We start from the raw sequence: 13,456 nt of genomic DNA, 5'->3' as shown, positions 1-13,456 counted from the left end.
AGTTTGTTTGGGGTGGTTGTTTTTTCTGTCTGATGTGCTTCCTGTGAGGAATTTCTAAGTAGGAAGAATTGAGATAATGTCTCTATTTAAGGGCTAGAAGCTTGCTTTACTATTTATTGTTCCCTTGATTGGATGTTTCTGGTATTCTTTCTGCCCAGAATCTTTTGTAGGCACTTATTTTTGAATGCATCTAGTTTTCTAACATTTTAGCAGATCTCCAGCTCTTGCAGCCCTATGTTAGCACCGAGATTACGTTTGAATTGAAAATTGTCAGTTTTGTTGATAACCATGCATTGTTAAGTTCACTAAATACTGTGGATACCTTTCCTATCCTTGATGTCACTTCCTTCTTGAGGCATCCATTAACTAATATGGAATTACCCACGTAGATGAGTTGCTCTTCTTGATATTTTTGACCAGGGTGGATTTGATTAAAATCAAATTGATTTAAATTACTAGTCAGGAAGACTCAATTTAATCATGGATTTCTACATAAAAGTGCATTCTTGTTGGTAGTTATAACCGTAATACATATTCTTCACAACTCAGATGTAGGTTTCATTTTTAGAAGGTACACACGATACATTTTTAAAGTGATTTATTTTGAAAACTTTTCAGATTAGTTTTACAGCTATATCAGAAAATGAATGATTGGTTATTTCATTTACCAAAGGTAATTGAAGCAGATAGTTCACCTCCCGATGACTTCATAAATATCTCCAATTCAACAGGTTAATCATTAATATTTGGAGGATTTTCTTGGCATGCTATATTAGGAGGAGAACATCATGAGACAGACATTAATATTGTTTTATTTAACTAAAAGGACAACGTTATGTATTCTGGATTGTTTTCTTCAACAGCAAACATAAATATTTTAACAAAACAAGCATCTGAATGTTTGAATTTAGTTAAACATTCAAGTTTTTTAAAATCAGGTTTGTTTTTGTTAATTGTTCTGAACTAAAATAGTTAAATGAAATATTAAAAAAAAACAAAAAACAACCAAACATTAAATCAACCATGTCAGCCAGGTCAACACAAGAAACTTAAAATATTGATTTCTGCAGCTAACTCCCTCCTCTTCACCTTCATTTTCCTGTTTGTTCATAATCTGGAAAAGAAAAACAAACTTTCCTGCTTTTTCAGGTCCCAAACAATTTCTCAGTTTGGAATGAATGAGTCCAAAGGAAGATAATATTCTTTCTACACCAGCAGAAGAAGCTACTGTTGTTAAAAGTGAGATTATCACTTCAACAGTCTCTGAATCCAAGTGCTTACGTGACCCACCAGTTCACTGGTGTGACTTTCTTTAAATAATCATCAGCAAACATATATTTCTTGAATGGTTCTCATTCCCAAACTGGGTCTCTCTTACGGCCTGCTGCCATTATAGGTTTTTCTTTCTAGTGAGAGAATGGTATGGTAGATCTCAAATCAATAAAGGCTACGCTCAGAAAGACCTCAAGACTTCTGGAATATGCTGCTCAAACAGTTTCACTTTTGTTTCAGTTGCCTGTCCCTCTCTTCTCACATTTATCTCCAGACTTCCTCTCCTTGTCCAGATCCATTCCACCCGCAACAATCTTTTTTATTCATTGAACTTTTCGAAACTTTGCACTTTTAGAGAGAGGTAAGGGATTTGCTCTGCGTACACAAATTTGCAGAGGGACAATAGGGTTGAGGTTTGTTGTTTTTTCACCTGTAGGTAGGTTGGTTGGTTAGGCAGGCAGACACATTTTTGCTGTTAACATGCATGTTATCTCAGTAGACATAAATCCATAGTCTGAGAACTGCAAAACTAAGCATCTCTGATGGTATCTTCTAGACTGACTACTGAGTCCCATTGGGTTGATAGAAAGATTAACCTAAATAATCTATACAGAAGCCCCTGGAACCCCATAATATTCAGTCCCTAATCCATGAACTATTGGAACTAATTTACAAAACTTTTCTTAAATGTTACATGAATATATTGTCTCATACTATAGAATTAGAATTTATAATCCCTATTCCATGATGAGATACATTATAGTTCAAAAAGTTATCTTAATTAAAACTATCTTTAGATAGGTTTTTTCCTCAAAAAGCATTTTAGCAAAAAAATCTGATTTAAATAAAAAAAATTGAATTTTTTTTATCATGGATTTTTATCCACCCTGTTTTTGACTTCTGTTATGTTACCACTTGACATCTGGCTTTAAGGGATATTTGTTTTAACATAATTAATTTTGAGCTATGCTTGGCCTTTTATTTTTGCCAAAATGTCTGTCTGTCTTTGTAACTTTTGGGGGTGCTGCTCACTACCACAATATCATCAAGGTCGTCTAGACATTAGCCATCTAGCCATGCTGTACCATTGTTTGTGTTGCTAATACACTTCTTTGTTATCCAGTCTACGGCAAACAGTAGATATACAATGCAGTCCTGTTTCACTCATGTCAGTGAACCACTGTCTGATTGTTCACCTTTATAGAGCACTTCACATCTCTACGTGGCCTTGATGACTTTAGCTGGGATTCTGTAGAACTGAAGAATGTTCCACAATGTATGTTTGTGCAGGCTATCAAATGCTTCTTGAAAATCCATTAAATTGATGAAGAAGGGAGCTTCCCCTTCTAGACATTCTTCTATGGTCCTTGGTGTGAATATCTGACCTGCACAGGATCTCTTGGGCTTGAATCCAGCCTATTCTTCTCTAAGCTTTGCATCCACTGCCTCTTTCATCCAATTTAGTATCACACTGCACAAGGCTTTCCCTACAACAGAGAGGAATGTAACTTCTCTCCAGTTGTTAGTAAGATTAACCCTTTTGGAATATTCTGACAATTATTCCATGCTCCTCTTGGTGAGGAGGGTGTCTCTTTTTCCCAAACTTCATTAAACAGCTCTCTGTTCCATTAGGATGGTGGTAGCAAGTATTTTAAGCATTTTTGCTGTAATTTGATCATCTCTCGCTGCTTTGTTATTTTTAATCTTTTTGATTGCGGCCTGTACTTCTGACATCTCAATTGGACTAATGTTTGTCAAGTTAAACAAGTTCATTTGTAATGTATTTGGGGCCATTTATCTCGTTAACACTTGAAAATTGACTGAATTTAGCTATTATTTGGGACCTGTGAGACTCACGTTGGAGGAGTACGGGCATCTCTGCCCTTATCAAATCCCACAGAGCAAGCAGAAACTAGTCTCTTCTTCCATATTGCTAATTGGTTCCTCCTCGTCAACGAAGAGAGGTGGCTTTCTGATGAAGGATATTGTTTTCAGTTACTGCTTGCCCCCAAATGGGTTTAGTGAGGAGTCTCAAAAGCTTTTTATAGTACAGCCTTTGGATTCTTTTTGGGGGAACACAACAGAGGGCGCTGTTTTTCCCACAGTCTTCTTGCTGGCAGCCACTTCCTTATTTGAAAATAACTAATATAACTTGTCATTGTCTCAAGTTTTGTCAGCTCTTGAGTTTGAAAGTAGCTTCGGTTAGACTAGAGGTGGCATTGTGGAGAAAACAAGTAAAATGTTGCTGTTTAGATACCTAGCTATGTTGTAAAGATAATATATCCGATATTAATCAACATATAAAATGTATAGTCCCTTTCATTCAGGGAGCTCGAAGCACTTTGCAGACACTAATCCTTACAACATCCCTAGGAGGTAGGCAAGCTTTATCCCTATTTTATAAGTATGGAAGTCGTGAGGCCCAGAGGTTCAGTGACTTGCCCAGTGTCTCCCAACCAGTTGCTGGCAGAGTCCCAAATAAACCCCATAACTCCTGACTTGGTCTGGTGGATAGTGCACAAGACTATATTCCCCCTCTGACCCGTGGAAAACGTTGTAACACCTGGGTAAACAATAGTACAAAAATTGTGTGGAACATTGCAAACACCACCTTGGTCGTGCTCTGTTACCCAGCAAATGCCCTGATTCGTAATACTGAGTCATTCTGTCTGCTGAACATAGATCAGAAATGAGGTGTGTGGTCAGAGCTGCCTGAGAGGAAGCTCACTTGGTACCTCTGCTCTTGCTAAGCCTGGTTCAGGTAATGCTATTAGACCGTCCTCTTTCGTTACATTCACTCCTAATTTTTTATTTATTTATTTTTTTAAAGGAGTAAAATCCATTTGACCTTGAAAGTACCCCTCCCAAAGGAGGGGAAAAAGTAAATATGCCTTCCTAACAAGAGCTGTGTAGTTCTGATGCATTTTTAGGTGGAAAGAGTAAGGAAGTGATACTGAATGAGGGGTGTGTGGGTGTAAGTGAGAGAGAGAAAATAGAATAGAATAAAATTAAACTTCTTAGAATGAATGGTTTGGTTATGTAAAAATAGACCTCCAGCCCTTTCCCACAAAACAGGAGTGACTGCAGATTAAAATGCTGTGCTTTGTTTCGCTAAAGGAAGGTTACGGTATTGGGGACGACGAGTACTCCTGTGCATATGATGGCTGCCGGCAGCTGATTTGGTATAATGCCAGAAGTAAACCACATTCCCATCCCTGCTGGAAAGAAGGTATTTTCTTCATCTTGTGGCAGTTATCCTAGCCTGCTATCACCAAAGAGCTTTTCTAGAATACTCACGGGAGGAATAGCCTGTAGTTGGAGTTTATTAGCAGTTTCAGAGAATCTGAAGATGAGATCTAGCCAACTTCTTGCCATTTCAGGATTGTTAATTACTGTACGCTTACTGGTGTTCTGTCTGGTTTCTTAAATGTGTCCTGTGAAACTGTCCACCACTTCTCATGGAGACCTTCCACAGCCTAACAGATCTCACTTTGGGGAACCTCTACCACCACCACCAGTTATTACAGGTGGTGCTGATAGCACCACCTTAGCTTAATGTTGTCTGATACTTCCTTTTAGAAGACCCTGTTTTCAGTTGCTTATAACTTGGCCAGACTTAAATCATTTGGGGAGAAATTTTCCATGCAAGGTGTTTTGCCTCGGGCTCATCTGTCTGTCTTCAGCAAAAATGGTTTGGCTGTTTCTTAGAACAAGATTTGGGAAATACATTGTTTTGCCCCTGTATGTTTATAAAAAAAAAAAAAAAAAAAGGAAATTCTGGCAATCTTTGCTTTGAGAAGCTATAGTGACCCCTTTTCTTTGGAGTAGGAACTTGAAATTTGGGAGGAGGGTGGCCTTTTTCTTTTCTTTTCTTCAGGGATGTGCCTGTAATCCTCATGAAAATCAGCCCAAATTTGCCCAAGTTATAAAATCTTTGAAATACCTGAGTTTGAACATGCGCTGCAGAGACTTCTTTAGATTTTTAGCAGCTAAATTCCCTGAAGATGGTCTGCATTGGGCATGCTCCAGCCTGGGGAGGGAATGGAAAGAGGCAATCCTAAAGCCTGCATTTGCTAACTTTTGAATATTTAGCTTAGCAATGTTAATGTTCCTTAAATGTAGCTGTCTGTGTGCAAATCAACCTAAATCTTCCTTTCCTTAATTTCATCCAATTTCCTCCTAATTATACCCTTTTTACTATGGTAAATAACTCTTCTCCCTCTTTAGTGCTTATTCAAATAATGGTAGGTTGTTCCCTATTAATCACTCCTTAGCCCAGCTATTCAATCAGCTTCTTTAACCTTTCCTCAACAATCAGCACCTCCAACTCCCAATCATATTTGTTGAATGCCATAAATACCTGAACCTTAATCCTAAAATATTTTTGTTTTTGTACATAAGGAGACACAATAGGATTTTTACTAGATTTGCAAGAAAAGCAAATGATCTTCTATTTAAATGGAAACCAGCTTCCTGCTGAGAAGCAAGTGTTTTCATCTGCAGTGTAAGTAATATTTTCATTTTGACAGACAAGTATTAAAATGCAATATGGATAATGGTTCATTGGTTAAAAGAAAAAATTCAAATTCTGGGTTTAGTTTGACAGTAAACTAATATTTACCGGTCATAGATGCTATTGCTCTTAAGCAGAGCTCCCTGTTGAAAGGTACTGATAACAGCTAAAAATCTGAAACCAGCTAAAAAGTGTGAATTTACAAATGGATTTAAGGGCCAGAGGAAATACATTCTTTAGCCTAAGTTTAATGCAGCTTTCTGTCGTGCAATGTTAGCAATTTACGGAACACTTTCTATATAATATTGTGGATTTTGGTTCTCTGGGAGATAAAATAACAAAACCTTGTTCTTGTTGCTTCAGATGTGTCAACTTTTTGCACACTCCTAATTTGCTCAGTGTTCTCCAAGTTTTGTGCCTTCCCAAATAAGAGAGATTGAGGGGGTGGCGGTGGCGGTGATGTGAATCCTTTGCACTTGAACCTGTTCCCCAAACAGCAACACACAGCCCCATTTTGGACAAAACAGTTATTCCTGCTGAGGTGGATGGAGAATAGTGTTGTCACGCACTCAGATGCATGCGTTTGCCTCCACATAGATGCAACTTATCCTGTTTGTAGCCAGTAGAGGCTCTGGCAGACAGTGGCAATGGACTTGGTTCACATATCTTAATTAAATTGAGAAATAATGAATCAAGTAAGAAAAATACATGCTGCTAAAATCAGGTTCCCTGGAGTTTCTCTCCCAAATAACAGTGGCTGGATTACAGTACTGGAAGTCTTGTTCCAGCGTGAGATAGCGTTTGGTCCAATAGGTATGTCCAGCATGCTCTGTCTGTACTATTGCTTTCTGATGTTCATGCTGTCCTTCAAATTGCAGATCTGGCTTTTTTGCTGCAGCTAGTTTCATGTCCTATCAACAATGTGAGTTCAATTTTGGAGCAAAACCTTTCAAGTATTCACCTTCAATCAAATTTAGCACCTTTAATGACTATGCCTTCCTGACAACAGAGGAGAAAATAATTTTACCAAGGTAATCTCTTTCTGCTGGTTATGCCACATTCATACAATATACAAATATGTAGGTTTGAACAGGATGTCAAATTTCTGGTGTAAATGGTCTAACGTAGTCTCCGAACATAAATAACTTTGTGATCAATTCAGGATGTGATTAGTCCTTACGTGAAAGGGACATGCTAGACTTCAGGCTCCACTTCAGCAAAGCATAAAAACATAAGAATGGCCATACTGGGTCAGACCAAAGGTCCATCCAGCCCAGTATCCTGTCTACCGACAGTGGCCAATGCCAGGTGCCCCAGAGGGAGTGAACCTAACAGGTAATGATCTAGTGATCTCTCTCCTGCCATCCATCTCCACCCTCTGGCCAACAGAGGCTAGGGACACCATTCCTTACCCACCCTGGCTAATAGCCATTAATGGACTTAACCTCCATGAATTTACCCAGTTCTCTTTTAAACCCTGTTATAGCCTTCACAACCCCCTCAGGCAAGGAGTTCCACAGGTTGACTGTGTGCTGAGTGAAGAAGAACTTCCTTTTATTTGTTTTAAACCTGCTGCCCATTAATTTCATTTGGTGGCCCCTAGTTCTTGTATTATGGGAACAAGTAAATAACTTTTCCTTATTCACTTTCTCCACCCCACTCATGATTTTATAGACCTCGATCATATCCCCCCTTAGTCTCCTCTCTTCCAAACTGAAAGGTCCCAGCCTCTTTAATCTCTCCTCATATGAGACCCGTTCCAAACCCCTGATCATTTTATTTGCCCTTTTCTGAACCTTTTCTAGTGCCAGCATATCTTAAGCACTTAAGCATGTGCTTAAATGCTCTGCTAGATTTTTGTCCTATCTTCCTTCTGTACTCATTAATTTACACTGGCTGTGCAGTTTTACCTCGCACAGTGTTTAAAATACACATAGTAAAAATCACTTCCTGCTATGTATAAACTGTGAAGTTAATTGAAGAAAAATGATCTTAATTAAAATTGGTGTCTTGGCACAAATGAGGTCACTTTTAAACATTGGCTGTGTAGAAGCACTTTGCAAGCAATTGTAAAGCCTGAAGTGATTGCTCTTCTCTTAATCTCAGTAAAAATACTTCCTTACTATGAAGGATGCTGCCAAGGAGAGATGTTGGAGTAGACTGGCAATTCCCTGATTTCTGAACAGCTTAAGACCTCTTTTGGCTTAGTTTATGCTCAGAACTTCTACTTGGATAAAATCAGCATAAATTTTGCATTTCTGCAAAAAGGAAAAAAAAATTCAATTCTAACTTTAGGTAATCAGTAAAAGTGTGATGCAGTGCACGAGAGCACAGCGCTGGGAACCAGTGGCCCTGCTTTGCCACTAACTCTCCATGTAATCTGGGGCAAAACCCAAATTTTTAAACTTCGGTGCCTAAAGATAGTTAGTGTGATGGGGCCACTCGCCTCTCATGAGCACTCCCTAGCTGGTGTGCCGGTACCTGCACTTTTTCCAGCTTTGCGCCTGCTACCAGCCTCGCCAGGTGGATCTTGGGAGACGCAGCCCTCCAGCCGAATCCCACAGTCTGCATGTGTACAACCAAACCCCTTCTGGGGTACACAATTCAACAGGGCCTATCACAGTGCCCTGAAGACCCTTCGCCTCCCGGCGAGTCCCAACTGATCCCCGCTCGCTAGCTGAGCTGCGCTCTCAGTTCAGTTCACTCCCCTTCTGGGGGGGTATCAAAAGTCCCACCCCTGAGAGTGGGTGAATAAAATCATCAAGGGACTGAACCTCCATTGGTACCATCTATCCCAGATCCACACAGAGCTCCACTGAATGCACGGGAGTGCAGAGTGCTAGTAGCCCCATTGCAGAAGCAGGGCTGACATTTTATCATTTCTTGGATATTGAAAGGAATTCTTTGCTTTCATCAGTGAAGGTTCTGATGCTTTTTCTCAGGCACCTTTCTAAACACTAACGGTCACCAACGTTAATATGGAGACGTTGCTGCACTGTTTACCCTACACTTTTTGACTGTTTACTTATTTCAACCTCCCCCCGTGTTCATTCAAAACTTATCAAGAAAATTACATACTAAATCACCTCTTATTTTTAATCATATGTAGAGGGACCCTCCAACTACTTAGCATTAGTTGCTCTTTAGAAGAATTGCACTGTCACTTTTTTCATCGATTTTTCTCAACTCAAATACCTTGGTATTGGGGTCACTTGAGAAGACAGCTCTAATTCCATTGTTAGAATCCAAACATATGGAGTAAAGTTTTGGTTAACTCGGTTCCTTGGACGTTTCCTTTATACTAACACACCATACATTCCCTTCTCCGTCCTGGCCTTTGCTCCTGTTCCTGTGTTGGTTGATAAGTTGGATTGTTGTCCCTCTTGTGTCTGTTCTTGTAAACAGTTTTACAGTATTGTATGGTTTCTGAGACTTTGCATATTGAGAATTTTTTTTAAAAACATTCCTATTATACAAGTGTATATATCAAACTAAATCATAAGAGGTTTGTTTGTTTGTTTAAAAGTGTTCCACTTTGGAAGTCCTAGGAACTGGAGATGGGGGAAAAAGATGTATTGAGTCATCTAGTCTAGCCACCTCTTCCAGCCATCCCCACGGCATAGCCAGAATAGGGTTGTTAGACTGTCCCAAATAATTGTACGTTTGTTTAGGAATATTTTTACTGTTTTTAATTGTCAATTAAAAACAAAAGAATTTGTGTATTGGCCTGGATCCATCACTCAGGAGTGTAGTTTAGTGATAAATGTTTTTCTCGTACATCTATTTCAGACATCGACGTCTGGCATTGTTGAAGCAAGTGAGTATCCGAGAGAACTGCTGCACGCTGTGCTGTGATGAGGTAGCAGACACAGAACTCAGACCCTGTGGACACAGGTAAATTAAACACACAGACCTTGTCTGTTTGCACCGCGTTGTGTGAAAATGCAGTCAAAGTAGGACTTCTGCTCATCTCTAGTGACTACCCAACCTGCACGAAAAGATCTGTCCCTTTAAAGATTTGAAAAGGAGTACAGGATAAACAAACACTAGTCATCTGACCATCTCCCTCAACAAAACAGATGTAATATCCAAGGTGCTGGGTGTGTGCAGTTGCTAAGCGTAGACCTGCTTGTGTGTCTCTTCACAGTGCCTGCTCTACCAAATTTAACTCCTTGATCTGGAAAGTGTCTTGAGATAAGTATAGTATAAAAGCTCTACATAAAATGCAATACAGTTTAGAGAAAATCAAGAATGGGACTGGATTTTTAATGCAATCTGGATCCTTTTACCAAGTTACCAGTTCAAATACAGTTAAGTACTGATAATGTCATTGCCATGATGGTTTTTGAATTGCCTTTATGAAATGAGTTTGCAGCTAAGTGTCCAGCTCTTAGTGACCTGTGGGCACCACTATAATATGCCTGTTGGAATTGACATTCTTGTTGGCAGTTAGCAGAAAGACAAAGGATTGAGTGGGTGTGCAGAATATACCCCCCCATGGCCTCTAGTGATTGGCATTCTAGGTCAAGAGTCAGGCAAATCAGTGTGGGGAGACTTGCACTGCCATTGTCCAAACCATAGCTGGTCTGTGGGTTAATGAAAGGGTGACTGCACTAGAAATTGCTCAGCAGCATTAAGGACCTAAATCCTGCAAGATTCTGATTGCCTCCTGCAAGGAAGGGCTTGAGACTCATGAGCTTCCATTGACTCTAGTGAGAGCTGAGGACACAGAACCGAACCTTCACATTGAGGAAAATCAATCTTGCTGACCCTTTTTCCACAGTCGTTGAATGAAATTTTTGTATGGAGTGAATTTATTAGCATCTGGATTCTACTCCTTTTTTGTTTTGTTTTTCGTTTTTTTAATCAGCATAAATTCAGATTTGTAACTGAATCTTCTCTTCTTTAGTGACCTGTGCATGGAGTGTGCCTTGCAACTGGAGACCTGCCCATTGTGTCGACAGGAAATACAGACTAGAGTCAGACAGATCTCCCACATTTCATGACACGTGGAGAATATCATGGACTTATTTCTAATCAATTCCAGCCAATACTGCAAGGGACAAGCATCTCTTATCAAACTGTACGCACATCAAAACCATAGCCGTGACCAGATTTCATGCTACGCCATAGTCTGTTTATCTTAGAAATGAAATCTTTAATAAACTAACCCAACTTGCCAGTGCTGGGGAACTGGCTTCAACAATAGCTAATAGTTCGACATTTTATGGCTGTTGGTTATCTCCAAGCAAGACCACAGGAGAGTGTCTCTCTGTCTCTCTGTCTCTCTGTCTCTCTGTCTCTCTGTCTCTCTGTCTCTCTGTCTCTCTGTCTCTCTGTCTCTCTGTCTCTCTGTCTCTCTGTCTCTCTGTCTCTCTGTCTCTCTGTCTCTCTGTCTCTCTGTCTCTCTGTCTCTCTGTCTCTCTGTCACTTATCACAAGTGCTGAAAAAGAATTTGCACTGGAAATATACACATGAAGTACATAAAATCTCCTAAAACAGGGACATTCTGTCTCATGCTCTAAAGTCCTTATTTTTGGCAGAAGTCGTCATGAATAAAGTATGCCAATATTTCTTTAATGTAGCCTCCTGCTGGTCAGAGACTGTTTTCCAACAGTGGATATTAAACTGCTCAAAGACTTGAAATCTGTACACAAACAGACTGGTTTGAAAAGAAGGTGCAGAGACTGTAGAAAAATCCAAATTTTTGATAACTCAGTGATTCCAAAGAACATTCTGATTTTTTTTTTAAACTGCGGAAAGTTGGTGGTATTTTCACATTCGTAGTGTTTCTAATTACTTCAATTTCAGTACCCATGTTTAGTGAAAAGAATAATTTTCAGGAGGAATTATTACAGTAATTGTAATGCTGGACAGGAGATGGTTTGAAATTTTGGGTATTTTTTTTAGGTACCATCAATCATCTTTTTTTAATCAGTATTGTTTTTTGAAAGTTATGTACATTTTGAAAATACTGAGCTGTGTTCTCAAAAGGTCTAGAAAGAATTCTGAGCAAATGTATTAATATTGTTTTAAACGAATACATGTTATTTGAATAGCACATTCAGTCCTGTTCTGTTTCACTCTTTAACCAAAAATGCACATCACCTACACTTAGAGCCTCACACACGGTCCCCTGCACCAGGTGCAGGATTTGGGTCACATTTTCTTTTTGGTTGCGATCGTCAAGTGGTGATTCCTTTTTACTCCCTGTTATCATAAATTTGTGAAACTTAGTTGATAAGGATGCACTTCAGCAGGCAACTGTGGATGGATGGGTTGTTTCGAGATCAAGTATAAATTTAGTAAAACAGAGCCAGATCCTCAGTTGGTGCAAACTGGTGTAATGCCATGGAAGTCAATGGTACTTTACCAGCTCGTGCCAGTTTGAGAACCTGACCCAGAATCTCCAAGTTTTTCCACTTTTCTTTGAAAGTACAATAGCCTTGCTAATCCACACACAATAACTTAGACCAAAAAAATCCCCACTTCTTGCAAAGATTTAATAGCAGAGATTGCTGTAGTGAGCTCTTGTGCTGCAAGATTTATTTTATTTAAATAAAAATTAGATATAATTTACTAGTACAGTAAATTTTTATAAATACTAAGTATAGTTGGGGCCTGACTGTATGGGCTGAGCACCTTCAACTCCTGTTTGTCAACGGGAACAGAGAGCCATGAGCCCCTCACAGATTCAGACCCTTGAACTTATTCTTTCACTTGTTGGCGTGAGTAATTCAAAAGGTGGTGAAAGTAGTCACCCCTGTGCAGATGTCCAGCAAATGGCCTATTCACCACTTGAGGGCTTGGACTTAAGTGCTACGTAGCTCTTTGTGCTCGTCCTGTGCCCAAGGGTGACTTTCACCCCCAAAATGCAGATATTCAACGAGTCTCTCAATCACTTGCACAAATTCAGAAATGTGTTTGTAAACCCTTCTTCCTCCTGAATTTTCCAAATAGTTACTACTTACACTAATCTGTATTCAGTCTAGTAACTTAGTCATTTATTAAAGTTAGTGATGTGACTTCTCTTCCACCTCAAAGCTAGTTCCTTCAGAGCCCTGTATCCTGATTTATAGGTTGGAACAGTCACATGTATTCTGAGGATTTACATTCTTCCCCATGGATTTTCTTGTATCTTCCAAAATTTGTTTTTATTATGATAGTACTGAGGTCCCAGCCAGAGCTGAGTCTCCTTGTGCTGAGTGCTCTACAAACATAGAAGTAGACCCAATCGTTGCCCCCCAAAGAGCCTAGAATTTAAGACATAATTTTGAAACTAAGCTTCTAATGCTTCTGATTGCAAAAATAGTTTTTACAGCAAAAACAGAGGTTCTATAAGTCCAAGACACTGTGGATGCTACAAGGAACGTGTGTGAGCCAGAACCATATAGATCTGCCTTTATGGAAAGGTGCTGATAGTTTCCATGGTTTTTTCCCTGTTCAGGGTAGATTAGGGGTAGAATTTTCAAAAACACCTAAGTGACTTAGGCTCCTAACTCCCATTGACTTTCAAGGAGACTTAGGCTCCCAAGTGCCTAAGTTGCTTTTGAAAATAGATGTGTTTGGAAACTTTTACCCGTGACATTTTATCTTTTTATCAGCAGTATTTTATTGGCTTCCTCCTCTTTCTGTACAGCACACGAGCTTAAGAGTAGGAACCACTGTTTA

The 13,456-nt window shown here is 39.4% G+C and overlaps 1 protein-coding gene across 1 annotated transcript in view; it reads left to right on the top strand.

Annotated features, from left to right (window-relative positions):
• The window catches only part of RSPRY1 (ring finger and SPRY domain containing 1), a 39,515-nt gene extending 28,522 nt beyond the window's left edge, over nt 1–10,993 (top strand). Inside the window, exons 10-14 of the mRNA XM_073307444.2 lie at nt 4,390–4,501; nt 5,674–5,776; nt 6,664–6,816; nt 9,575–9,679; nt 10,695–10,993. Of these exons, the coding sequence (XP_073163545.1) occupies nt 4,390–4,501; nt 5,674–5,776; nt 6,664–6,816; nt 9,575–9,679; nt 10,695–10,791 (570 nt within the window). The 3' untranslated portion in view covers nt 10,792–10,993. The remainder of the gene's footprint in view (nt 1–4,389; nt 4,502–5,673; nt 5,777–6,663; nt 6,817–9,574; nt 9,680–10,694) is intronic.
• The last annotated feature ends 2,463 nt before the right edge of the window (nt 10,994–13,456 follow it).

The sequence above is a fragment of the Lepidochelys kempii genome, chromosome 12 (assembly GCF_965140285.1).
Source record: "Lepidochelys kempii isolate rLepKem1 chromosome 12, rLepKem1.hap1, whole genome shotgun sequence".
Taxonomy (NCBI): Eukaryota; Metazoa; Chordata; order Testudines; family Cheloniidae; genus Lepidochelys; species Lepidochelys kempii.
Note: the sequence above shows the minus strand (reverse complement) of the source record. Positions and strands in the feature narration are given on the sequence as shown.